This window comes from Cuculus canorus, chromosome 1 (assembly GCF_017976375.1).
Source record: "Cuculus canorus isolate bCucCan1 chromosome 1, bCucCan1.pri, whole genome shotgun sequence".
In the NCBI taxonomy this organism is placed as follows: Eukaryota; Metazoa; Chordata; class Aves; order Cuculiformes; family Cuculidae; genus Cuculus; species Cuculus canorus.
The window spans coordinates 151,414,591-151,441,261 of record NC_071401.1 but is presented as its reverse complement, the minus strand read 5'-3'; the positions used below and the strand labels follow the sequence as shown (position 1 = coordinate 151,441,261).

At 37.9% G+C, this 26,671-nt stretch overlaps 1 protein-coding gene across 2 annotated transcripts; it reads right to left on the bottom strand.

The window, feature by feature from the left end:
• Positions 1 to 1,965: 1,965 nt before the first annotated feature.
• Positions 1,966 to 26,671, bottom strand: SLC13A4 (solute carrier family 13 member 4). Of its 2 annotated transcripts, XM_054056588.1 has the most exons (17): positions 26,086 to 26,671; positions 25,750 to 25,993; positions 20,645 to 20,773; positions 18,006 to 18,142; positions 17,289 to 17,470; positions 16,495 to 16,549; positions 14,859 to 14,898; positions 14,121 to 14,198; positions 12,457 to 12,647; positions 11,425 to 11,544; positions 8,502 to 8,603; positions 7,251 to 7,352; positions 6,042 to 6,139; positions 4,777 to 4,907; positions 4,085 to 4,246; positions 2,571 to 2,708; positions 1,966 to 2,176 (listed from the first exon to the last, which is right to left on the bottom strand). In XM_054056588.1, exons 2-17 carry the CDS (start codon positions 25,846 to 25,848, stop codon positions 2,039 to 2,041), a joined length of 1,902 nt encoding a protein of 633 aa, XP_053912563.1. In that variant the 5' UTR covers positions 25,849 to 25,993; positions 26,086 to 26,671; the 3' UTR covers positions 1,966 to 2,038. The 2 variants fall into 2 exon arrangements, with proteins under 2 accessions (XP_053912563.1, XP_009558841.1); XM_009560546.2 differs by having other exon boundaries at positions 25,750 to 26,671.

Here is a 26,671-nt window from a genome sequence, read left to right as displayed (position 1 = left end):
GTGAATATAGAGATGTCCTGCTCATTGTGCATGGCACAGGATCCTTGGTACTGCAGACACCTCTACCCTCTGAAGTGCTGGTTCCTGGAGAAAGTTGCCCATGTTGGCAGACAGGCATTGCAGCCTCTCTTTCCTGCTACAGAGGCTTTGGTACTGAGTGCACCTTGCTTGGGGACCGCAGCTTGTGCCAGAAGGGAGGCTGGGGCCCACCATATCAGGGTCTCAGCAGCAGCCACTTGATGGTGAGCAGGAAGACACATAAGGAGGGGAATTGGAGTGGTGTGGAGGGTTCCAAAGGTAGACATGAGTTTTGTATGCTGTGGTGCAATGGAGCAGCAAACACACAATAGGGAGAACAATTCAATTCCTGTGAATTGAGGAGGAGGTGCAGATTTAAAAAAGTGAGGCTGAGGTCTTGTTTCATGGGTTAGGAGGGTATGGGGATTGCTCCCCCTCTGCCAACCTGTGACCTCTTACTGTATATGTTTATTTCTGAGGCAGTTCTGTGGGATCATTCCATTTTGACAGAAGCAGTAAACCAACTCCTCCTGCTGTCTCAACACTACTTCCCTAGGGGCCTGTTGCATATGAGAGGAAATATATCCTATTTATAATCTCATAGAACACCAGAATATGCAGTAGTGAAAAATTTATTTTATTGACGTTTTATTTTTGCAGAATAGACGTTCACACTAACATCTAGAATCTAGATTAGAAATGGAAAGCATAAAAATCCATTTAAGTATTTATATAAAGAGTGTGATTACATGAGACCAAATCATCCTAACATAAAGCTTATATGCATTGGCATTAAAGAAATGATTAAACCAGGACATAATACAAGAGAAGTTTTACAGAGTACCACAAGGATCCAGTCAGAAAAAGCAGGGCATCCACTTTGCAGATGATAAAGAGACTGGCTTTTTGGTTTGGTAGTTATCTGCTCTATGTCACAGTTTCCTACATTTGAAGTTCCTGTTCTCTGGGCTGCTAGAGAGCAGGTGGGTGTGATGTTCAAGCAAATGCACAAGATGAGGAGATACCACAGCACCACTCCACTTCAGCCCTCTCCCTTCTTACTCATGGAGCAGCACTGAGTGCCATCTTGGATGAGATTGTACTTTTTCTGTCAAGGGAATCATTATGAGCATAACTATCTAAACAGCAGCCAAAGGGAGGGGAGAGGAATAAGTTTGCTGGCTTGGTGAGATTTTGCTGGTCACAGCTTCCTCTCTTTGAAAAAGCTGCTACAGCAGTACAATAATAAAGGAAAGAAGGTATTGACCAAAACTTTCTGTTTCTGCAACTATTCCTTCCAAAACAGAGATTGCAAGTACTGCAATACTGGAAATTTTATGCTATTGCAGTAGAAAAAAATTTCTTCTTCTCTGGAGACTTCTACTTCCTAACTGTTTGGTGTTTTCTATTATCCCTTTGAAGTGCTGTAGCTGGTAGCTGGTAGCTGTATTTCCTTTCAGGCCATATGCATTAGCTGGCAAAGTGTTTTTTTTTTCCCAGCATAGTGATGACTCACCTCAAAAGAAGAATAATAATATGTCTTTAAAAGAAGTAGACTTATAAAAGTCTGGGTTTGGGAATAAGACTCACACATCATTCACAGTAGGAGGCAATGATAGGACCGAATATTCTACCACTGAATATGCGCAAGTATATATATACTTGTCTTCTGTCATTGGGGTCCTTTATCCCCTGTTTTCTGAGTCCTGCATAATTGTCCTAGGGCAAAGCCATAGGCAGAGAGTTTGGAGGTGAAGTCTCTTTCAGAGTTATGGTATTACAGGGAAAGCAACAACAGTGCAAATCTAATCTCTGCTTTTAATTCACACAGGTTTTCAAAATTGAAAAGCTTATACAGAAGACCTCCCTGTAGATTTTCTTCATGGTTTTGCTATGGATCCTGGTTCTATGTATACACAAATTTTCTCCTTTCTTTCATATGTGCAAAGTAAGTTTAATATTTTGTCTCAACTTGCTTTGGTCTTGCACTTTTCCTTTGCCTTATCTTTTTCATTGGATATTATGTTTGCCTAGTGATGTTGCTGACGGTTGCCCATTCTGGAAAACTGTTCAGCTGGAAGAGTCTAATTCCCCAAGTATTTATTGCCACCATGACAACAGCCAGGCCAATCAGGTTTACACCCAGGCCAGCTTTCACCTACAAAAGCAAAAAACATCAGAGAATGATCAATGACAACTTGATCAAAAACAGTTACCATGGAAAAACAAGGGCATTAGGGTGTATATATGTATGTATACTGGCTCAAATATACAGTGATAAAATACATATACTGATTTATACAGCCAAAAAAATCAGAGTAAGTATTATGGATCAGGGAGTATTGTGGGAGTAACAAGGAGTGATGGACAGTGTTCGATGCAGCTTATTGGAGAACTACTCAGTTCGTCACTTGAACTCCTCAATCAGATAATCATAATGGGATGTTACACCACAGACAGCAGGCTGGTAACTACATGACTTACTGTGGACAAAGCATTGAGGTTGCTTAAGCATGGCATATGCTTGAAGCATACTCAGTCTCAAAACTTACCATATCTTTAATCTGGCAGTGCCCATAACTGAAGACAATGGCATTTGGAGGATTACCCACTGGCAGCATCACTGCGAATGAGATGCACATGGTGACAGGAATCAGGGTGTATAAAGGGTTGATAAGCAAGGTTTCTGACTGGAAGAGAGAGGAGGAGAGAAATTTTACTTAAACAACAAAGTTCACTGCTCATAGTTGGAATGAAAGGACTTTCTCTGCTTTACATGAAGAAAATGAGATTCTGTGAATCTTGCCTCCCTAGTTTCTAAACCTAAGTGTGGAATTGTTTCTGTTTGTTTGGTAGTGCTGTAATTAGGAGCTGTTCAGGCTCCAGGGATTTCTCTTGAGCCATTTCACACTGGGTGAGGGTGGAGATTGCTGCTATTAGGACTTCTTTGCTCTTTCCTCTCACTTGTTCTCTGTGTCTTCTGTGTTGTGTCTTCTGAGCCTTAACACTAACTACCACTTCAAACTTCATCCAAGAAAAGTAACAGCAGGTTGGCACAAGGAACTTACTTCCTTCAGCTGCTGAAGATACTAAGATCGTTATGCAAAGTCCTCCTGGGTGGTGGTTAAGAAAACAAGTTTTTGTGGTCCAAACATGCATGACAAGAATGCAGAGATAATAGAATACTCTTTATAGTGGTCTGTATAATTGTTCTTCCATTGTAGCTTTCAGTGGTGGTGAAATTTTTCATTTTCATTTATGTTGCTATGGTCTAGTTATATGTGAGAAGGAAATGCAAGGATATTTATAAGACTGACTTAATTTTGGAAAGGGAAGTATCTCCAGGTTTCCTCTACAGTCGAAAAAAGGACTGCTATAAGGTGGCAGTTCAGACTACTAAAAGGAAATAACTGCTCTAAATTTTTGCTTGCAGGACTCCCTTTCTGCATGGAGCAGAGGTAAATTTGAAATTATAAGCCATAAAAACATAATTACTTATTTCCATCCAACCATATCTTCACATTACCTCAGAGCTGTTCACATAACGTACTTTGGGACAATCCAGTAAAATTGTTGTAGTAGGGAAACACAATTAATACCCTGTATTCTTGGTAAGAAAAGTTTCACATTACTTGAAAAAAAAAGAGATAACACTGTTTTCTGTAACTGCTATTCTAATATAGAATGAATTCTGTATCCCCATCCTCTGCCTGTGTCACCAGCCTCCTGATTTTTTCTGTCCCTTAGAAACACCTCATTTTAGATGACAGTATACTTAACAAATCACTCCCTTAAACACATTCTAATCTGACATAAATTTCACTACTAAAGTCTTTTCTTACAAGTAGTAAGTGGATGACTACTATTTTGAATAATTTCTTGGTGCTAAAATGTGCTTTTATCTGCCTAAGTTTAGTAATTTTCGTAAACCCAAAGCAGCAGAACTGTATGCTGGGAACCAAGGCTAGGTTTCATGTGATCAGAGTGCCCATACCCCTATGTCCTGAAACATTCCCACGATCCTGTTGTGAAACAACAGACTAAAAATGTCGTTGTTTTTACTCACCATACTACATAAAATAGGCAGAAAGATGGTTATTGTTGCTGGATTACTAACAAACTCTGTTACCAGGGACACCAAAATGCAGGCCAGCAGAGTTACAGCCCAGCAGGGAAGGCTGCTCAGGGAGAGCATTTGCCGACCAATCCATGTAGAGAGGCCAGAGGTCTGGAGAAAGGACAGAAGCACAAGAATGACTTAATACTTAGTGTGTTTGTAAAGCAGATTCTTCTTTTGGGGACAGTTTGCATCAGAGAATCATACTACCAAATAAATAGGGTTCAGGTCAATGCTTCCTGCCTGTCCTTTTGTTCAGCAAACTGGATTTCACAGCATTCAGTAGAGCCCAGAGTATGATTTATCCAGTAGAAGCTTGATTCAGCTGCCTAAAGAGGAATATCCAGTCTAGCTGAGAATGTATGAGGTCTCCTTCAGATCCTGTGTCATGTCTGCCAGCCTTGCAGAAACATCGCGATATTCTAAAGCACTTGAAATTGCAGATGCTTACACAACTGACTTGAGCCCTAACCATCTTTTGTTACCTATATAGCCATCCATTGAGTGCAGGGAGTAGGGACTAGGTTTTGTACAAACCTGAAAGTAGCCACATTGTAAATCCAAACTGGGAAGCATACAAAAGGAAAGAAGTCCACATTTACAGGTTTTTTAGGAGGATGAAAAAAAATATAAATGAATACCTTGCATCCAGCTGCTAAGGCATAACCTCCTCCAACTAACACTACAATCTCCCAGGGCATGGTCTTCTGGAAGTCCTTCCAGGTGATGATGGGATCCAGTGTGTTAATGTCTGTTGATTTTTCACCATCCCCTATATCAAAATAAAGCAAGTATATGACCAATATTCCACTGGCCTTTTGCAAAGACCTTCACATTTTTCATACCAGTGGGAATAATGTAATATCACGGGAGCTATCTTGAGAATTAACTGTGAGAGAGATGAAGAAACATGTAGCCTATTTCTGTGATTATCTCAGCTTTAGAAAACGCAGCATATTAAGTGTCCTAATTTTCCCTTGGCTGCTCTGTCGATGTGAGTATTTGTAAACCCTTGCATTTCATTCTATAGCTTTTTGAGGGACTGTGTGCTCTGTTGTGTATATGCATTCACAAATTATCTGTAAACTGTAAAGACGGAATTACAATGGCACTATTTTCTCAAAAAAGGGTGTCTCTCCATTAGGCGATGAAGCTTGATAAAGTGCATTTTATGCCCCTAGAGTTTATCTAAGGACATTACTTTTTCAGATGTCTGACATAGGAGCTATAGAGTGTCATTTTTCCTAAAAACTGTGTGATATATGTCAGTATAAAAAATACAATAAATAAATAAATTTGTAATCTCTACATAAGATTCTATGCAAGCAATTTTATTTTCATACAGGACTGCTGAAAGCCTGGCACAGCAAACTGTTCAGTACCAGTGAGTGCTACTCAAACATGAAGGTAAAATAACTCTCATTATTATCATCAAGAAGACTGTGAGAAAATCATTGTGCAAAATTGGATCTTTGTCTGATGTTTACAGACCTCTTTTATGTTTATTTTATGACATTATCAATGATTATCAATGATATCACTGTATAAGTGATGACCAAATTCTTTACTAGAGTTTATCTTCAGCCAATTTGCAAACATCTGTATTACAGTTCTCTATATGGAACTCCATCTGAACCTTTCCTAGAACAATCCTAAATTCTGGTAACTCTGTAAACACAGAAGAGATAGTGGCCTCAGATACAAGATCTATTTGTAATCTAAATGAGACAATAAAAAATTAAAATAACAAAGAAAAAAGGGAATTCATGTTGGTATCAGAGAAGGAACTGAACCCTGACCTACCACAAAAAATTCTCTTCTTGAAACATTTTGTAGAGAACAGAAAAATGTCATTAAAGCCACTGGAAAAATGTTTCAGATCTTTTTCTTGCTGCATCCTCCTCACCTTTTTCCCTTCTTCCAAAACATGGCTTTTTTGCTGGAATCAGGAAAAGGAGAAAACCAAGAAATACAGAGACAGTGGCATCAGTTCGGTATCCTTTCCTAGGAAAGAAACAGTGGGGTTATCACAAAAACACACTATCGGTCAGAAACATTCCCAAACAAAGTACATGGCTCCAAGCAAAATGTTGCAGGTGGAGTTTTATTTCCTCATCTGAAGTCTTAAAAACAGCCCACTAGGAAAATACATCTGCATCAAGGATACAAATTGGATTTTTTTTTCCCATTTATTAAAGTTACTCCTGTAACCAATTTCAACCACTGCTCAACAATTTTTAACATCCTAGTGAAAAAAGAAATCCCTTTTGGTTTGCAAATCTATTAACTCAGAAAAACAGTGTGTTTACTAGAAGCAAGAAACAGAAAGCATTCTGGGTAAAAGCCAAACTCCAGTGATTCTTTAGAAATGAGCTGCAGATAGATTTTAAATTAAATGTTTAAAACTCATTCTGAAAAATAAAAAAAGTAATTTGAGAAGTGCCAAATTCCAGAGATGCTCATGAAATTCCAGTATGACAAATAGGTTTTTTTCTGTCAAAATCAGGATGAAAAACTGAAATAATTTCATGCAATAGAAATGTAAAGAAAATTAAAGTTCAAATCACCTATTCTTTGATATGCACTAGGAGTTGTTGTTACTGCTAATATAATTTGTTTCAACATTTTTTTGAAATAAAAGAAAAATTATTTGCTTCAGACACAATTATTTGCAATATTTAACTGAAATGGGCATTTTGCCAATAAAATTTATCAGAAAAAACCCAGATTTTGTCAGAAATTATTATTTCAAATTAAAATGGAAAAAGAAACATTTTAATTTGACTTACAGTTGTAATCTCTTCCAGTGACAGCTTTTCTACTAATGCACTAAAATGTTTTAACTTCAGAATCCATCTCTCCTACGTCTTTACATTTAAAATGTTTATTTTACTTTCTCTACTTGCTTCACTCTGCTTACTGAGAAATAATACCATTTGCCAGCATGTGAACAGATGTAGTCTAAAAGCAATAATTCTAGTTTTTTTAATAAATACTTCATTTTTCACCACATTCTTAAAAGTGGCTGTAGATGTTTTAAGTCTAAAAATTATTGCAGAAAGTTAGAATATGCAAGGCCATATTACTTTGCAGTTGTTTACAGAATTTCACTTACTTCTCAAAAAAAGATGACCATCCTGGTACAAAGCCAGGCTCACGAGTAAACCAAAGCAAGGTCATCAGAATGAAGAAAAATCCAGTTACCATTTCAGGATAGCTAGAAAAAAAAAAAAGGAAAGGGAAAAAAAAAGCCTGAAATTAAACCCAAGGTCTGTCTAAAATCTCAAGAGCAAATTCCAGAAGCAAGAGATCAGAAATTGGTTCCAGAAAAGGGATAAAAAAACCCAAAAAAACATATGGAGAATAGAAGATTAGTTTGAATTAAAGAATCCAACATTTGGCTTCCAGCTGAGAACCATCTAAAGCCAGTAAAAAAAAATAGACTAAAAATATCTGTCTGTATTTTCAATTCAGTCATTCATGGGCAAGACTTGAAGGAAAATATTTATAAATGCTTGCTTTGTATTTGCATTATTATCTGATTAAATGTGTTAAGAAGGTAAAGCTCTTGTTTCTATTCCACTGTAAACACTTTCTATTACATTTTTTAAAAGAGTGTAAAGCATAAGAGCAAATGGCAGTGTAAATTAGCACAGATTTTAAACACTTGGAATAAATATAAGGTGACTTGAGGATACTGAGTTTTCCTTTATGATAGATTTAAATTAAGTATGTTTTCATATTTAGGTACAGTCTGAACAACAATCTCGATTCAGAGTTAATCATATTCAGGAGGCTGATCTGCCAACATTTCAGTTGAACAACACAAAAATGTTTTGGAAAAAATGGATTTTATGAGGTATCATCTCTTTTGAAAAATGAAAGTCTTGCAAAATAATCTGTTATAAGAGACATTCACTGGCACCATGAATAAAGATTATGGCCAGCTGAGAGGGATGGACAACTTGTGGCATGGGAGAATGCTACAAAACATTTGCTAACAGTAAACTTCCAACCACCAAAATAAGTATGTGCCTAAATTGGGAAAGGGGGCTCCTTTGTTGATATAGTTCAAAGGTAGAGACAAGCCTTAACTCAGATCACCTTTGGACAGTGGTGTAAACCTGAATCTTTCCTTTTATTTCCTTTTTCTTTAGAAGTAAATAAATGAGTATATAAAAGCATGCTTGTAAAAAAGACTTTGATTTTAGTTCATTTTTGCATTTAGCCTACTTCTGTCCTGGGAAGGAGGATAGAGAGATAATTTAATAATAATTTACATGAGCCAAAGGCAACATTGAGGGCAGTGTGAGAGGATGATCTTCTTTAAAGAGGCAAATTCCTGAGGAAAGCAGATCTCTTTTACCTAACATTTCCCAGTTTCTTATATTCTTCTTGAATTCTTCTCTCTGACATTTCTTCCCGTTTGGTCTTCTTCTTCTTGCTTACAGAACAAGTCTCTTTAAAACTGAGGAAAATAGTATAGTACAATTAGACAAAGGCATCAAGTGAAAAAAAAAAGTCATAAACAAATAATAACAACTGAGCAAACTGAAAATTCCAGTTGCCAGATGGCTGTTGGGAGATGTGATTGAGGCAAAGACTGATGGCAAGTGGAAGGGAAATTATTGTGTATAATCTTTGCGTACACCTAGTTTCCAGGTGTTCTTAGAATCAATCCTAGACAGAGTAGGAAAGTCCATGGGGTGCACTGACTACTACAGACTGGTTTCACTGAACCGTCACAAACCATGACTGGACACCCTTTGTGTAAGCTTCCTCAAAGAGCTGGTCATGGCCATGGCTAATTTCCAAAGGCTATGGCTAGTTTCTCTCATCATATGGAAAGACTGTGACAGGGACCAGATTTTGATTTTTCAATGGGGAAACTGTATAATTCCCAGTCGGATCAGAGTCAGCCAAAATATAGGAGGCTTTTGAGCCCAGGTTTGACTTGAATATTCAGGATTCACTGTAAATAAAGGGAAAAAGCTGTGCTGAGGATCCTGATAGTTTTCATAACCTGTCTGCTTCTACTAACACTAGCTGTTTCTAAACCAGACATAATTGATGTAGCACAGATGCCTCTGCCACAGAGGCTAAGAGGTGAAAAGTGGCTGTACTTCTGCCAGAGACATAGAAGCACAAGCACATTTCATAGCTGAATACATTTAAACATGCTATACATGTATATGAAAATTAGGTGAAGTCCTTAGTTCATTCAGTTTGCCTTCATACTCTAACGAAGTCTGCATATTTCTGACTGAATTCAAGGTATTTTCAAGCTTACGTTAATTTTTCCTTTTGTTCTTTCTAGTTTTCTTTCCTTTGCCACGTGTTGTGCTTTGAGAAACAGATTTCTGCTTTTCCGTTCCAGCTGTACCCTTTGTCACACAGAGGTGCATGGAGTGGGTTAAAAAACCTCTGTAGCTAAGCCAGTCTAAAACAGGCTGCAGCAGCGAGGACACCAGTGACTGAAGTACTGTGGGAACACAATGGCCTGCTTCTGTAGTTCCTGCTACTTTAATATCTCATTTGGTACCCCACTAAAGATCCATACCATCGCACTGGCCAAACCATGGATTACGATCTCTCTCCACTTATCTGGTTAAGGCCAGATTCTCAAAGGAATTTGCACAGGTCAAGATGAAGGCAGTCCCTGTATGGTTAGCAAAAAGTCTTAAACAGGATTTTCATTTAACTTATAAATAGGCATCTATGCGACACTTTGTTTTAGTCCACTTAGCACTGCCCTGCACCTATAAGAATTCAAATTTCTTTGCAAGCCTTGCTGTTAGACTCCAATAAAATCCACCAACAGCAATGCAGCTGCAGGAAGAGAAGAGCTATATGGGTTACAGTGGCCAGTTCTATAGTAACGATTCTACCCTTAGCTCTGATTTGCTGACAAAAATTATTTGGTGAGTCCATTATCCTTCCCCTTCGATCTAGTCTAGAGCTAAAAAATGAGTCTGACATATTGTTCCAACAAGGCCAAGTAGGAATAGATTGATGACATTGGTCTTCCTAGGAAAAGAACATTACAGGAATTCAGTAAACATTTATGCACTGGCACTAAGTAGCTATTTCAATGTGTTTTAGTGTTTCTAGGCTTAGGAGGATGTGAAGGCAGAGTGTTTTAGCCAAGCTCCTAACATAATGTTATTTAATGAACTGCAGTGAACAGGAGTCAGAGATTAAGGAGGCTTGAAATCAAGTGAATACTTCTCAAAAAGTCAATAATTCTTCAGTCTCTGCTGTTATTTAGAACAACATTAATCAGCATGAGGTCTTGGATGCACTGTGGAATTTCAATTATATTTTTTTTAAAAAAAAGTAATTGGGAGCCATGTTAAGGCCTGTTTCCTCTCAAGATTTAAAAAAAAATGTATAGAAGGACTTATTTTAGCCTTTTAATTTGGAATTACAAGGCTCAGGAGACTGATTGAGAGAAGGCCATGGAGCCATTCACCTCTAAATTACATCTTCAAATCTAGTCAAGGTCAGCAACAAGGAAAAGTCATCATTTTAGTCATTGTCTTATGTGAAATAAATAGTTGATGTCAGTTCAGCTTAATTCTAAGAGTAAACTAAATCAAATTAGGGTCACTTTAATTCTTAGTAAATGTATCTGCACCACAATTTAATGCAGATTAACTAATCCACTCTAAATGTGCACATTTAGTCAATTTTCATTAACTCTGCTGAGCGCCTCTGCAAAGAGAATGTGTGGTACAAATGAACTAGGAGACTGAGCTTTGCTCTTATTTTGGGACTGATAGACTTACTGATATCAAAAGATATTCATATCTGAGGCTGTAAGTCCTTTCCACTTTAAAGAGAAATATATATGGAATCTGTTTAGCTTTAATTTTAAGTGGTCTTACACTGATTTCACTAAGCCAGGGCCTGGTCTGAAAAGTAACTTATTCACTTGCAGTTATTTGTGTCTTCATCTTTTAAGCTGTACTTTTCTGAATGGACTTAAACCACGATTTTTTGTCCGCAATGGGATCCTCATGGTCATGGGAGTAAAAAAATCAGTTGAATGCACAGCAAGAATTTCCATCAGCAATACCTAGACACTTCACTCTCAAGCAGCAATACCACTACTGTCTGTACAGTGCAGCTAAGCAATAAGATTTCCTCCAATAGCTGTTCTGGTAAGAAGAAAGTTATGCCTTACTTTTTGTCATTTGCAACTGGAAACATCTTTATGAGACATGTTTTAGAGAGGCCAAAGTTGCCTTGCTTTTGTAATCCGTGTATCTTGAAGAATCTGCACTCACTTGCAACCCAAGAACAACCAATGCATCCAGAACCAAGTCAGGACCAACATGATGAGGGAGATGGGGAAACTGAACAAAAACCAGGTTCCAAAATTCACCACTTCAGCATCTGGGTAGTGGCTGTTAAGAATAAAAAAGGATGCACGTGAGGTTAGAAAAGTAAAAGGACAGGCACCACCAATATGCATAGATGTACACACATTTACCTGTACATATATTTTCATGGCATCATAGAATAATTACATCAGTATGTATTTGCAAAAGCTGCATTACATGTGCATAGCAAACTTAATTACCAAAGAATTCAAATAATTGGGCATGCCTGAACAATGGATGAGCCATATAGCACTATTAAGATCAGATGATCTGTATTGCCTAGCCAGCTTCAAAACCACTTGGAGTTACCAGGAGTGAAATTCTGGTGCTGCCTATGGTTTTTATTAAAGCTCCTCTTAGTGCCAGCAGACTTAAGAACAATTTCACCCAGAATCTCTTTGTACACTTATCGTGGACCACACAAATAATGCCTATAGTCTGCTGGCTCTGACAAAGATGTATGATATGGATATTTGATAGAACTGTTGTAACAGCAAGATCTAACAAGCCCAAGTACTACTAGATGCCTCTAGGTTTGCTGTAAAAACTCATTTTCTAAGAACCCATAGAACAACTTGAACTTGATTTTATAACATTTCTTCTTTAGGGATTTATTGTTTACTTTTCGAAGTTGGCTGCTTCCTTCATGATAATCCATTTGTAAAATCAAAAGAAGTTTCTGGAGAAAATTAATTCCTATCGTATGCTGAAGAATTTTTATTTTGCATAGGAGAAAGACATGGATATATATTGACTTAGGCTCCCCATTTCAACTGTTAACCAGTAGTAATAACATTGGAGCGGAGGAGGAGACAAAATTTCCTTCCAGGAGACTGTCTTACAAGAGTCCCCTGGGGTAGTAAATAACCCATAGGGAAAGCCATGGAGATGATAATGACTCAGCCACCACTCTCCCACAATCACAATATCACTTACTTGTTGAAGTGCTCTAAGAATATGAGGCTAGTGGAGGTCCCTATGATGGTTGTCAGTCCACCAATGGTTGCTGCGTAGGAGATACTCAGTGAGAGGCATTTACAGACCATGTGGTCGTGTCTGGTCTGATACCGGTACTTAGTGCTCAGACCCGGTTCTGAGGGCTTAGGAGGCAGGACGAGTATCTGAGCCTGTGAGGGGATAAATTAGCCAAAGAAAGCAGGTGATCAGAACAGCAGCCCAGCTTGTTCTAATGCCACAGTGGTACTGGTCCCAGAGAAAGAACAGGTTTGCGTAAGAGGGAGCAGTTTTTTTCTTCACAGGGATTAACTGGGATCAGAACTAGAAACTTGTCCAGGGGCCTGAAATTGCCTGGTCTGTAGCAGAAATGTAGGACAAACAGTAATCGGACTTCTGGCTATGGTTTCAGCCAGCTCCAGTTCCGACTGGAATCTCAGCGGGATACCAAAAGCTTTTGTGGACTACAGGGGCAGGATGCCAGTACTGCAGCAGTAAGAATTCATAATCCTTGAGGCTTATGAGCAGCCACCAGACAAATGCTTAGTGGACTTTTTGCACTTATACTGGCTCAAGGCCTCTAATTAGCAGTGGAGTGCTAGGCATCTCAAAATTACATGCAAAAAGCTGGGGAATATGGAAGGAAAAGCTGCAGGAAAGTATTGCTCCAAAAGAAGTTTTCTTAGCAGTGACAGGAAAGTCTCCATGTTCATAAATTAAGTTATTGTACAGGAAAATAAAGCACAGTTCTTTAAAGTTCTTCACATGCAACCCAAGGATGCAATTTGGGATCAGGATAAAGGCAGCAAGTGGTTCAGATAGATAAATTTAACAGATTTATTGATTTGGATTTGGGTTTTTGTTGGAAAGTCAGTCATCATCCCGAAGGTACCCTGGCTAAAATCCCTGTAAGTTAAAAGTGAAGTGAGTAACTGCTACAAAACAGCCACTGTATGTGTATGGGAAACTGGCATAAGAAGAAATTAACTATCAGGAACAGCCTATTAACCTTTTTTGGAAACACACACTCAGATTCTGATGAATGTGAATACAAATTTGTTTGTTGATTTTAGTCTAATATTTCCTGGACATCAGCTTATGCTATTAAGATACTATGTAAGTGTAATACAAAGAGAAATCAGTTTTGTATCCACTTAAGAGAAGTAGAAATACCGGAATAGACTGATGTAATGGAAGATTTTGAGGGTGAATATATAGTAAGACCGAAAGGAGGTGGATCCTAAGACTGCCTAATGAACTGGCTGAACAGATGAATGGTCCATGCCTGCTGCCGGTTTAGTTCTGAGTAGGATATTGTGTGTCAGGGATTGTTACTTTTGAGTTGGGCTATTTTCCAAGAAGGATTTGCAAAAATTGGATGGAACAGCCAAATAAGAAGGGAAACTTGTGATCACATTACTGAATGTAAAGCTAAATGAATTGTACTACCCAGTGGGAGAGGATCTTCTGAAAATACCCATGCAGGAGGCATCGAAAGGGGAGTAAGAACTAGTAAAGGGCAAAGCCATGACTGTTCTAGGATGATGAAGGTGTAAGAGTTTACAAGGAAAAATATGAAACAATGTGGAGCAGGTCGTGTTCACATATGCCTTTTCTCTCACCCCTGGGGTCTCACATCTCCTTACCTGAGGTAAGTGCTGCCCACTGCTCTTAGAATTCATTGTTCCAATAGGACTGGCGATCATGTGCACACCATTCATACTCTGTAGGGAGGCAAATGCCTTTAGATTAGCCTTTCTTCTGTTCCTAGGAGCACTTAGATTAGAAGTGATGGTGCCTTGTAAATGTTATGGGTAGTGGGATTTGGGGAAAACAAACAAAAAAAACCCTAACCAACCAAACAACCCCCTGAAAATTTTAGCCGTAAACTTTATACTGTGCAAAAATATTATGTAAGAGAAAACAAGAACCTGATTTTATTTTAAAGTAATCTTAAAAATCAGATTATAACATTTAGGTCTTTTCCCTCTGCCTTGTAGGAGAATTTAACCTATGACTTTGTCATATGTGGAGGTTGCTCTAGTAACTGAGCTAACTCAGCCGCAGAAACTGGCAATATGACATTAAAGAGGTCATATCAGAGCTTGCTAGGAACCTAATGGAACTGTTAGTTTGCTGACTGGGTCTCAGGACCTCCAGCAGTAAGTACAACAAACACTACGGTGCTAATGTTCCCCGACTTGATTTGGGCTGACAGGTTAAACACAAAGCAGGACATTCTGCAATAAGTGCTCTCTGCCAACAACCAGTACTTGTTTGAAATAAAGGAAACAACAGTTTATTGCAGTGCTATGTGGACTCTGCTATGATGCTCCCTGCATTAGAAGACAGTGTAGCTCAGAAGATATTTCCTATGACAATACCTTTGATTGCATCAAGGAGCTGAAGTCAGTAGTAGTAGTGCTAAAAACGAAGAAAGGAAAATATGCTTTAAAAATGCCTGTACATGCAGCTCCCTCAAAAGGCATACATCACTGGTAGAAGGGACAATATGTGCGGGAGAACTATGCCCACTGAAATGGTGAAGAATACCATTTATTAGTGCCTCTTATGTGGTATCCTGGCCAGGTAAATGAAAGTCACCATTATGTTTCACACAGCTCTATCTCTAGCTGTGTAGCAATGGGGTTCCACCTCTATGAAAGAAAAAAATATATATTCAAGGTAGTATATATCCCGTTCTAGGTATGGACTCAGAGTGTAGTGGAGTGAATCACTGGTAGTGCTGTCTTGTCCTACTCAAGTTCTTCATTCTTCCAACCTCTCCAACGCTACTTGTGAGCACTTAAATGTGCCACATTAAAACCTTCACAAAATCCGTCATGTGTGACATGGGGACCAATGGCTAACAATCCACTGAACTTTTACTTTGACATTGAAAACAGATTTAATTCCAGAAGATGTTATACTTTTCTTTTCTCATTAAATTTCAAGTTCTTATTTCAAGTAATAGTATTTTAACAGTAGTTCTGTTATGAAATATCCAACGCACACTCTTCAATAGGGCTTAAAGGCATTAATGGCACAATGCCACACTGAAAATTTGATTCTATATTGCACTGAAAATACGGCTGGGATAAAAATAGGTAACAGCAGAGGGGATATTGAAGAACCCATTAGTCTCCAGATTACTGAGAAAATTATTTAGATCTTGCAAGCTAGTGTAAAGTCATGAGTATGTACTGTTTGAATGATACTGTTTGCTTTAAAGTAATTTTTAAAGGTGTAACAAGACCTTTTTTTCTCTTTTATTTTGAAAAATTGCGAACAAAACAGAGGGATCTCATGAAGGCATTGTGAAGTTTATTCTCACAATTTATAAAAAGATGCTCCTCAGGATTTAGCCTATAACATAATTTTAAGAAAATGACTTTGTGTGTTCTGCTGTGCATCTTGAAATGCTAGTTAATTTGATAATTTAACAAAGAAATTAGTTATTTCCTTGATTTGCCCTTTTCACCTTACTAGATTTTACCCCAAATGGAGACCTGGTTGAAGCTGTTACTGTTTCAAACTTTACAGGGTTTTTTGTGGGGGAGGAGGAGTGGTGTTTGTTGGTTGTGTATTCTTATCTCTCTCTTGAATGATCTTGACTGCTCAGGCTTTCCTTAGGAATCCTCTGTAAGAGTTTTCCCTCTGGATATTGCCTGTGGGCACTTAGATCCTCTCCATCACTGTTCCTTCAGGGAAGCGGAAATCAAAATATGTGGACAGCAGTCTCTTGTACAGCACAAACACAGATTTCAAAAGAAGATCTTTCAAACCATTTTCCTTCTCTCTAAAATGACCATAGTGTTAAAAAGTAAATGAATCCTAGAAAGCCTTAGTGAGATCCAGACCATTACATAAGTCTTATTTCTCATATAGGCCTTCCTTGTTGGTCACATCTAAAGCGTTCTCCTGTAAGATTCTGCTTGCCCTTCCTGGCTCTACTCCTGGTTTCATCTCATTGCAACAGGACTCAAATCTCTAGTTGTGATGTACAGGGTTCATTCTTACTTCTCATTGATGAAGATAAGCTCCAGTGAAGGTTGGCCATGCTTTTCGCTGAGACCTGCAATGAAGGAAGAGAAAGCAGCCCTTGGGGTAAGAACTGAGCTGAGCCCTTGGGGGACATCAAAATCTTGTCTGAACCTTCTCAGCTACTCTCTGAGCCTCATGCAGCATTTCATTGTGTCACATTGTTCTGATCACATGCCTCTGGCAATTAAAACACTATCATACCTATGTATAATAGGCAAAGTTAGATGGCATCATTTTCAGCCTGGAATCTGTGAATAGGAAAAAAAAAGAGATTCTTTTCTTCCCAAATCCTTTCTTTCTGGGAATGGATGAATGAAAAGAACCTTAGTGTTTTCATAGTTTTTTTTTTTTGTGTGTGTGTGTCTCCTGCTCTGACTTGGGCAGCCTGGAAAAGCGGGGTTAGAATGGGCAAGTATGGGATTGTCATAGAGCACACTTTTCACCTCTTCTACATTTTGTTGTCTTTCTCCTCAGAGGTTTCCTTCCAACTCCATAAAATCCTATGACTTAAGAGTTTTTGACACGCAAACTCAAGAACATGCCCTAATTCAACATAAATAGTTTCCCTACTCCAGTTCTCCCATCACATCTTGAAATTTTACTTTATTTTTTGAAAGAAATATCGGAGTACAAAAACAAAGAGTATAGATCGGTGACCTTGTTGTCAGAGGTCACACGGTTCTGACCTTGATAGAATTGAAATAATTTTTGTCAATGTGTTTGTGTACTGATGAACAAATGAGAGAAGAATGGCCAATATTGACAAATACCTATTGCCTCGTTTTCTTCAATAATGGTGCTGCCTGCGGTACTGATGACCTCATGCTCCTCCTCAGCATTCACTAGCTCCTGGAGCACTGCCTCCACGATTGGCATCACCATGGCTGTGGTGGATGTGTTGGAAAGCCACATGGAGAGCAACGTGGTGCAACACATAAAGCAAAGAAGCAACCTGTAGTACAACACAGGGAAATGTTCTTGAGGCACTTTCAGAAATATTAGAGCCTCCATGCCTATCATTTTCATTAGTCAACTGACAACTACATGCGGTCTTTTTCTTTTTGTGGCTGCCAAAATACCATGCTGTGTGCAGATAAAATGCTGCCTTGTGCTGGGAACTGTTGTAAGACAACATATCACTGGAAACCATTAGCTCTCCCACATGGAAACTAGCATGTGACACGAGAAAGAGTGATTTTCAGCATATCCAGGATTTAAGCATCTTTTTGTGTTTGCTAAACAACAGGCAAAGAAGGAACAGAGAGAATAAAATCAGTATCAGTAAAAAATAGAATGCAAACGGACAACAAGTCAAGGAGTCGGTGACAGAAAGAGGATGAGAAAATTTGTGAGCTTTCAAACTCCGAAAGGAAAGGTGAGTAAGAAAAAGAGCTTTTGTCCATGGACAGAAAACTAGGAGTTGTTATTTGCTCATTTAAGCTGCTGCTGTCAGCCTCAGACTACCCCGAAGTCAAAGGTTCACTCACATGCCTGGCTTTGCTCCAGCCATCATGACCATACGCAGGGCAATTCGCTTGTGGAGATTCCACTTTTCTACTGAAGCTGCCACACAAATCACACCCATGAGGAGCAAAGTTGTATTCTTGAAGTATTCAGCAGCCACCTGCACCAAGGGCAAGGGGGAAAATATCAGTTAAAAAGGTAGTAACTACCATATGCAGAGAGCATGCTGAATGAGAAGTAGTATGGTACTGTTGACTTCTTCCCCCCCACCCAGAGAAAGAATGACAGGGAGCTGGAGAAAATTAAGAGTTCATAAATCAGAACGTTATCTTTAATCTTTTTCACAGTATGTTTACAAATAACCTAGTTGTTAGTAGATTCCTCAGCTCTGAAGAGATGAAGAGAAATTTTACTTCTTTGAAGAAGATGTTCACTGCCTACAGTTAATTATACTCAGCTAGGCCCAAACTGAAACAGCCACTCTGAAACAAACCTCTGCACTGAAGGCAGCTAATTCCTGTTCTTCTGCTTTTTCATTCTAGAGACGCCATTGTCTGTCTTGTTTGTATTTATTTTGTCTTGTTCAATTGTTGGGCAAAATGTGACGTCCCCTTCAGGAAAAGATTTAGGGACACATTCTCCGCTTGCAGTAAAGAAAGTTTGGGTTATTGCTGTGTTGATTCACTAAGGCTGTGAATCCTTTCCTTTCACAGTGGAAATCCGTCTCCATTGTATCAGGAAAATAGGGCAAAGTTTCAAAAAAGAGAACTTAATTTAAAGGAGGATGAGCAAAATTCATCAAATGGGTCCTCTAAAGTAGCATGCTTGAATGTGTGGCTTGCTAAGATATGAGAACATGTTCTGTGAAGCGACTGCAAAAGTAATAATGAAGCAAATCAAAACATTCTCTCTCTCTCTCATGCGTTCTTGTGAAAGCAAACAAAGTGGGAGAAAATCAAAGTTATAAACAGATGCCTGGAAGCTAGTTAAATTTTTCACTTCATTCTGATGCAAAACTTCCCAAGCTGTTGTTGGAATATTTTCCCCAAAACATAGTTTCTTCACTTCAAAACTATTCCATTAACCAAATGTAGATGCCAGCATTTTAAAATAATTAAAATCAGCAGAAGCGGTATTTTTTCCATTGTGCTCAGTTATACTGATGCACCTCCATAAATGTGCAAGAATGACACTAATTATATATTGTGCAAGTTGTAGCAAGTTAAGTATTTAATTATATTTGTTTAACAAATCCACACAGTGACCTAAATAGACTTGGCCATCACAGTTGTGTATTAGAACATTTAAATACCACTTTTTTGGCTTTCTTCCACTGGATTCTTTCTCATTAACTTTCTTTATTTTCCTGCTAACTTGTTAAAAAGGATCTTGGATCCATCAAGCCAGCAGCGCAAAGAATCCGTTCTTTTCCTTTATCCCTTTCACAGTCATTCTGGAGAAACAAGAGAATCCTGATATACTTATTAATACACATGTACACTTGCAGGACACACTAGATCATGTTCTTAAGCCCCTGTGAGTTATTTGTAGTGTAAAGTGCTAGGCAAGAGTCTTCAGTTTCTACTGCAAATACTGCAGCATCATCACAATTGTTTACTTTGAAAGATAAAGTACATAATACACTCTCTGCAGTAGTCACACTATCATTTAGTTTGATATTACACTGAATTTCTGACAGGTTGCCCTTAAATTTTCCTTCTCCAATATGCTGCAGAATTTTGTGATGAAAACGCATAACTACTTTACCTTTATGGCAGGAAAATGAATTACTGAGAATATTTAACTGCATTGGTGTAGAAATGTACGTGATTATATTACACAGTTGTTAGATCATTGGGAAAAATAAGGCAGGTCATAAAACTCTTGGTTCGTGCTTGGCTTCATCTATTTATGGGCATGCCCAGTGCCAGATTGTGTTAGAAATTCAACAATTTTATGATTGCTATATATTTTTCTGTCTTGTTATCTGTATTTCTAGCTCTTATAAATGAAGTGGTATGACCTCTCACCCCTCAGAAAGGATAGACAAAAATCAGGAAAAAAGAAGTTCTGGATGAAATAAAATTAATTCTTGGCATATCGTGAAAGAAGAAACATTTACCAAAACATAACTAAGCAAATTCAGAACTATCAAAGAGACTTTTTTCGCACAACTATTCCAGTGCATTAGAACTCATGGCAATAAGGCAGCACTAAGTTTACAGCTTGGAAAAAGGTCTAGACATTCACCTGAGTAACAAAATTATCGAGTCTTATACAGTAAACGGTAACTGGTTTTAGAATACATAGATTCACACTTTGTATATCATCTATAATAAAGAAAATTGGAATGAAATTTTACAGCTTATCCCATAACTGCCGTTCACGTGGCTTTGCAGGAGAAATAGGACCCTTTGATGCAATAGGTTGTGACAATTGTTTGTGGTGCAGTAGCTGATAGGGTGGACACACTTGGCTAATACAGCTATTTCTTAATCTGTCTTCAGTAGAAGAAAGAGCTGGTCAGCCCAAGTCACACATTTCAAGATGTACACTTCTTCCAACACCTCTTAGTCTTGCTAGTCCACTAAGATTAGCTTCATTCAAATAATTAACTGTGAGTAAGAAGATTAAGTGCTAAAATAGTGCGCACTTGTCTGACCTCACTGGACTTCATGACTCCAAAAAGTGGGTATAGGAAAGCAGGAACTAAGGCTGCTGCACCAAGAGGAACTGCTTCAGAGACCCAGTATACAGCTGTCACAATCAGCACGTAAGCACATGAGGCTTCCTGTAAGGAGAAAGCACAGAGGTTATGTCTTAATGCCCCACCGTGGAAGCCTTGTGAACACATTCACATTAATTTTGTTTCCTGACTGGATGACTCCCTAACTGAGCAGCTTTCAAGAAGCCACACAAGCAATTTCCACAGATCCATGTCCAAGTCAATAAATATGTATTTCAGCTTATTTTTTTGCTATCAGTTTTGTGGACAAGGTGGTAAAGTTTAAAGTAAGACCATACAAGGATGTGGGTTCAATGGAATGAAGCAATAATTGCATTTAAATTCATGTTTATACATGCTTTTTTTTACATTACACCTAACAAAGAGCCACAATTGGCTGTTTCATGTTTTTTAGTACAGCTTGTAGTAACAACAGGAAAAACACAGCCCAGAGGAAAAATTAAGATGGGTATATAGATTACTATGTACCCTTTTCTTTACTTGCTTGAAAACTGCAGATAAGCTTACTCAGAAACTTTGGTTTAAATTAGCTCTCAAACCTTGCTCTGGCTCGTATTTCAGAAAAGTGTAAAATTGTTCTGATTCAAGGAAGCAAGGCCACAGAAATAACTGAAATAAGGTTATTAGGAAAAATAATTTCCTTGAATCAGATAAACTCCAATTACTTTAGAGACTATAAAGTGTATCTGAATGGTTATTGGAGAAATTTAGTTCTAGATTGTTTATTTATATATGGACAAGTACCTCGAATGACATAAAAATACATATGTGTTTTCTCTTCCTTAACTGTTATAGAAAAGGGACTTATTTATTTAAGTTCCCCAGTACAGGTTTTACTAGTCCTCTATGATCAGGCCCTCCAGCAAAATATTAAAAGGATTGTGTTGAAATTGTATCCTCATTGCTACCAAAAGAAAAATCTAGGAGAGGCTAGAGAAGGTTGGTTTAGAATGTATGAGATCAAAGGGTTTTTTTTAATATTCATGGGTTCTGAAGCATGCGTTTTATAAAATGGAATTGCTATGCTGTTTGAAACTCCAAAGACTGATGTTAGGTTTGTAATAACTTCAAGTGATTATTCAGTAAAAAGCCAAACAAATAATTTTGACTTATAAATGGAAACAATTTAAAAAGGGAAATGACAGGCATGAGAGAGTTTTAGTACCATCTGCTAGGAAGGTAGAACTATTTAGATGTGTGTCATGAAGCTAATGGATTGGTTCTTAAACATTAACCATCTTGCTGCTCAGTGACTTCTACCAAAATTAAGCTTCATGGTTAATATTCCATAAAGGGCAGAGCATAGGGTCATTTTTGTGACCTATTGACTAGTTATTTGACATAGCTTTTATTTTTTTAACACATTAGTTTCTGATAATAAATCAATAAGTTTGCATGGGCTCAGTATGACATCCAGCAGTTGTCTGAGGAGAAAAATGCCTTTTAACGAAAAAGCATTAACTTTTATTTTAAAGCAGTGCAGGTGTAAGATCCAAAAAATAAGTTTTACCAAAATTCATAAAATCAATGTAATCCTGATCTGAATCTAAACTATTTTCTCTCTCCAAAAATATACTTCTCTTTAATTTCTTTGAGCATAGTTTGTTATTTTCTATTATATCTCTGTATGTAGCAATAAAGTAGGCTAGACTGTTGGTGGAAAAGGAATAGGACAAAGTGAAATTGCACTTCTATCAAAACCTAGCTGGTATGGGCACTGAGTCTTTGTGTTTCCTATACACAGAGTGGGTAACCAGTTTACACTCAGTTGTAATAAGTTTACAAACAAAACTAAAATAAAGCACATTTTTAAATACCATAAAACTGAGTAGCAAGTACTAGGAAAGACAAGTTTGATAATCTCCACTAGAAACTTAATCAGATCGTCTACCAACGTTATTTATTTTCTCAGTGCTTTAAATCATCTCATTTCCAAGAGAAACTCTAACAATCTCTTCTTAATGAAACAGAAATTATATATTTAATTAATGGTTACCAGAGCTACTAAGTACTGAACTGAAGTGATGGCTGTGCAATTTTACCTCTTTTACCTTTCTCACTTCTTGAGGTACAATTGAAAAATACTGTTAAGCCCACCTCAGGACTTCAAGCAGGGAACAGGAAAACATGTGATGGCTGGAGAGACTACTATCTCTCTTCAGTCAGCCCCTCAGGGGAAAAAAAAGAGGAGCTGAATGGAAGCTATGGCTAAAAATTCCACAATAATGGTCACACATAAAGCTTTTGTAACTAAAACACCTGAGGATCTCAGAGTGATAAAAAAAGAATAAACTCTATGTTGGAGATTCTCCCACTTAAGGATGTGCATTGCATACCTTGCATGTAGGCATATGGTAAAGGTGTGCAAAAAAGTAGTCTAGCCTCTGTACTATCATCTGTGAGATGATGGGATCACACTACAATGCTCTCCCATCAGCTTGTGTAAATAAAAACAAAGGTGAATGAAAGTATGCCATCTGTGGCTGTTCAGAACAAGACCTGTGCTTTAGGGTCCAGTCTGTTGATTTGGCATGTGAACACGTCAACATCACCTGATGCTGAAGGTCTTGCAACTTGCAGCAACTCCTGCTGACTTCCGAGGATTCATCCATGTGTCCTTGATTAGATTCAATGTGACCATAGGATCAATGGTCATAGGAGACCTTGTCCACAACTGACTGAATTCATGTGGGATACTTTATGGTATCACTGGTGGCTTTATGAAAAATAGGAGGATAATATGAGAAAAAAGAGGCAAAAATGCTCCCATGTTATTATTAAAGATGAGGGAAATAAGGACAGGGTTAAAAAGATGCACAGTCTGTCAAGCACATGATGCTTTTTTCTGTATGTGTCATGGCCTGAAAGGCACTTAAGCATGTGTCAAACCTGCTGTAAAAGTCATAGTTTGGGTATAAACTTTGTAAAGACAAGAAGAAATCAAACAAATTTTCTCAGGTTTATTTTATACCCAATCATTTTTTCTCACAAAAAAAAAAAATAGATAAGAAGCTGTGGACATAATTCCTGTAAGCTGTATCTACAAACGTTTCTGAGTCTTTGTGCTCCCTTTGATTGCTCTTGCCACTACCCATGTAATGCTCCTTTGACATTTCCAGAGTTGTGCTTATACATCAAAGAAGCTGCAAACTGATTCCTTGCAGAAATGCAAATATAAACCACCTGGTAATTTTGATCTCTATAAGAAAGACAGAAAATTACTATAATTGTCTGATAAATGAAAATATAAGTAATTCTTCAGGCGACAAATTTAATCTTCTGGTTTAAGAAGTAATTACGGTCAATGGATTGTAACAAAGTAATTACTACACTAAACCACTTGAACATTTGGTCTAGATGTTTTCTTAACAGCATTATAAACATTTGTCCAACTCTGGGTCAGATTCACAACTGTAGTTCACCATCTGTGGTCATACATGTATATATAAAGCGTATGTAAAATGTCATCTGATAGCTTTTCATATCACTTTGCTGTAAAGAAACATCATGAGGTGCAGAATAACAGCACAGAGGAGATTGTACTGTATAATAGCAATTCTTGCAGCAGTGCTGTCAGTGAACTTCTGTCTCAGCACAGGTATGATGGATGCTATTACATTCCCTTGGTTATTAAAGAATTCCCTTATTGCATCCTGTGCCTCTAAATCCAGTAGGGAGCAAACATGAGTGCAATGAATGTCACATTTCCATGGAGAGGATCTCAAGGGGCATAGAGCAAGCTGCAGTTAGGGTGTGGTATGGACATGTCAAGGAGTATCTGTTCTTGTGCCGCCTTTCCAGTGATGCTGGGAGAGATTAAACCCTTTTATAAAACAAGGTTCTATGGGAATGGTGAATCCTGCTGTTCTCTGAAGAAAGTACAATTGTCTGTAGTTCATCCCCTCTCTCAGAGATGTGAAACTGCTATAAGAGACAGCCAAGACATACGTTGAAGTTCAGAGCAGGAAAATTCATTCAAAGTGCAACATAGTGCAAAGTGGTGAAGGAACATTTCCCTTCTATGAATTCTGTTTTTCTTTCAAAAAAAAATACTAGGGTTTGGGTTTTGAAAACTGCTACGCCATTTCTAATCCTATGCATTTCTATTTGATAAAGTAATAGTATTCATGAATATTCTGACACCAGAAGGAAGAATTCATCTTTAGCAGGCTAGAGGAAGGAATGGAAATTGCTGCACAATTTGGCCAGATTTATGTCTCGGACTATGAAAGCACAAGCCGTAGGATTTTTAATACATTGCAAATTTTGAGAAGTTAAACATCACTGTCTCTATAAGTTAGGAAAACACTGTTATTTTACGGTTTATAGTTGCATAGATGTGCATAGAGACTTAACCACATGGACAACAGTACTCAGTAGCTCAAAACCAGTGTCAGGAGTGCAGCTGGATTCACTTCCATTCCCTGGGCTGTACAGGGAATTCCCTCCTTTGTATTGTTGTGTATGTCTCTGAGCCATCATTTATGAGCTACTGCCAGAGCTCCAATGTTGCAGCAGAGATACTCATATCTGCTTCAGTCTAGTCAGTGCCATGCATGGTCATACGTGTCTGTCACAGAGTCCTAACTCCTGCCTTGCTCGAATCACTATCCTATAAATGCACACTAAATGAAAATCCCTCCCTACATACTTATTACTAAAAAATAATGACAGTAGATTGTTTGAAGATCTCTATTTTATAGAAAATTTTATGGATTTGTTTGTTCTATTCCTTCTTCCACACACACATTTTTGTCAAAAAACAAGAGATGCAATATTTCTGCTTTAAAGCAATGGTTTATTTGCTTCCTCTCATTCTTCAGCTCCACTTGTGGCATGACTCAAGGTAGCTCTGGTTCTTACAATGACTACTTCCCAGCCCTTCAAATTTGAGTCCTTGTTTTTTCTGAGAGCTGAGCTTGTTTACGTCTTTGCCTTTCTTTTTGCAGACTGCAGACTTATCCAGTATGACTACCTACTGCACGCAGACTTTGTTAAAAGGAAAATTAAAATGTACTTACACTGCTGGAATATAACAGTGGCAGAGGAAGCAGCAGAAGTGGAATGAGGACAACGAGCAAGAGATTTCTGGATGGAAGAATCTCCTTCATCATTGCCATACTCTTACTTTCCAACAGCTTTCTTCTTGAGTTTCTTCTTTTGTTCCTCAGATACTCCAACTTCCACTCCACTTTCTCCTTCACGTGTGTCTGTATTTCCTTCACGGTTCTCTCACAACCTCATTTCTCATCCCCACCCAGCCACCTGAAATAGATTTCTTAATTTATTTATTCTTCAATCTGTAGTTTTGAAGAATTTTTTGAATTAAAAAGAAAGTCAGTTTAAGTAGGGCTCACCAGCACATCTAAATTATTGTCAGACTGTAACACGCAGAGGTTTGCAAGCTGTAGCATAGTGGTCTTCTGACATTTTTTCTTTTTAATTCAGAATCACAGGTGTAGCTTTGTTGCATCTTTATCCCCAGGTTTTTGAAAGCTTTTTCTTCCATCATCCAGCAATGTAATTCCTGTTTTCATAGATCAAGTGATACATATTTCAGGCCAATGCTTTTCCTCCTGTTTGGTAGTCTGAATGCCTCAAATACGGGTTTCTTTTCTGCTGGAAAATTATTAAAAGCAACAATTTATTGTTCAGTGCACAGGAGCAAAAATGCAGGAATTCCTTCTTAAAAAAAATTACACCATCTGCAGCTCCTTCTGATTTTGTTTCTTTCCTACAGTTTTGTCTTCTATTTTGTAGCTGCCTTTACCCTACTTTTGCCCTGAGTTTGGAATTCACAGGGCAGCAATTCCAACACAGATTATACTTGATCTTGAGATAAAAACTTGTTAAAAAGCTTCATGCAACTATAATTCACCAATGAGGAGTATAGAAGGTAGTAGTTGCTCCACCTACTAGCCAAACCCCAGTCAGAACATTTGA

Bases quoted from the DNA above. Each gene is read 5' to 3' on its own strand.
- SLC13A4 (XM_009560546.2), bottom strand. From the start codon at position 25,848: ATGGCAATGATGAAGGAGATTCTTCCATCCAGAAATCTCTTGCTCGTT. The intron at 8,604-11,424 runs GTGAGTGCAGAT...TATTTTCCTCAG, and splicing joins TGGTTGTTCTTGGGTTGCAA to TTTTAAAGAGACTTGTTCTG. The intron at 2,709-4,084 runs GTGAGTAAAAAC...TCTCTCTTCCAG, and splicing joins TGCCTATTTTATGTAGTATG to TCAGAAACCTTGCTTATCAA.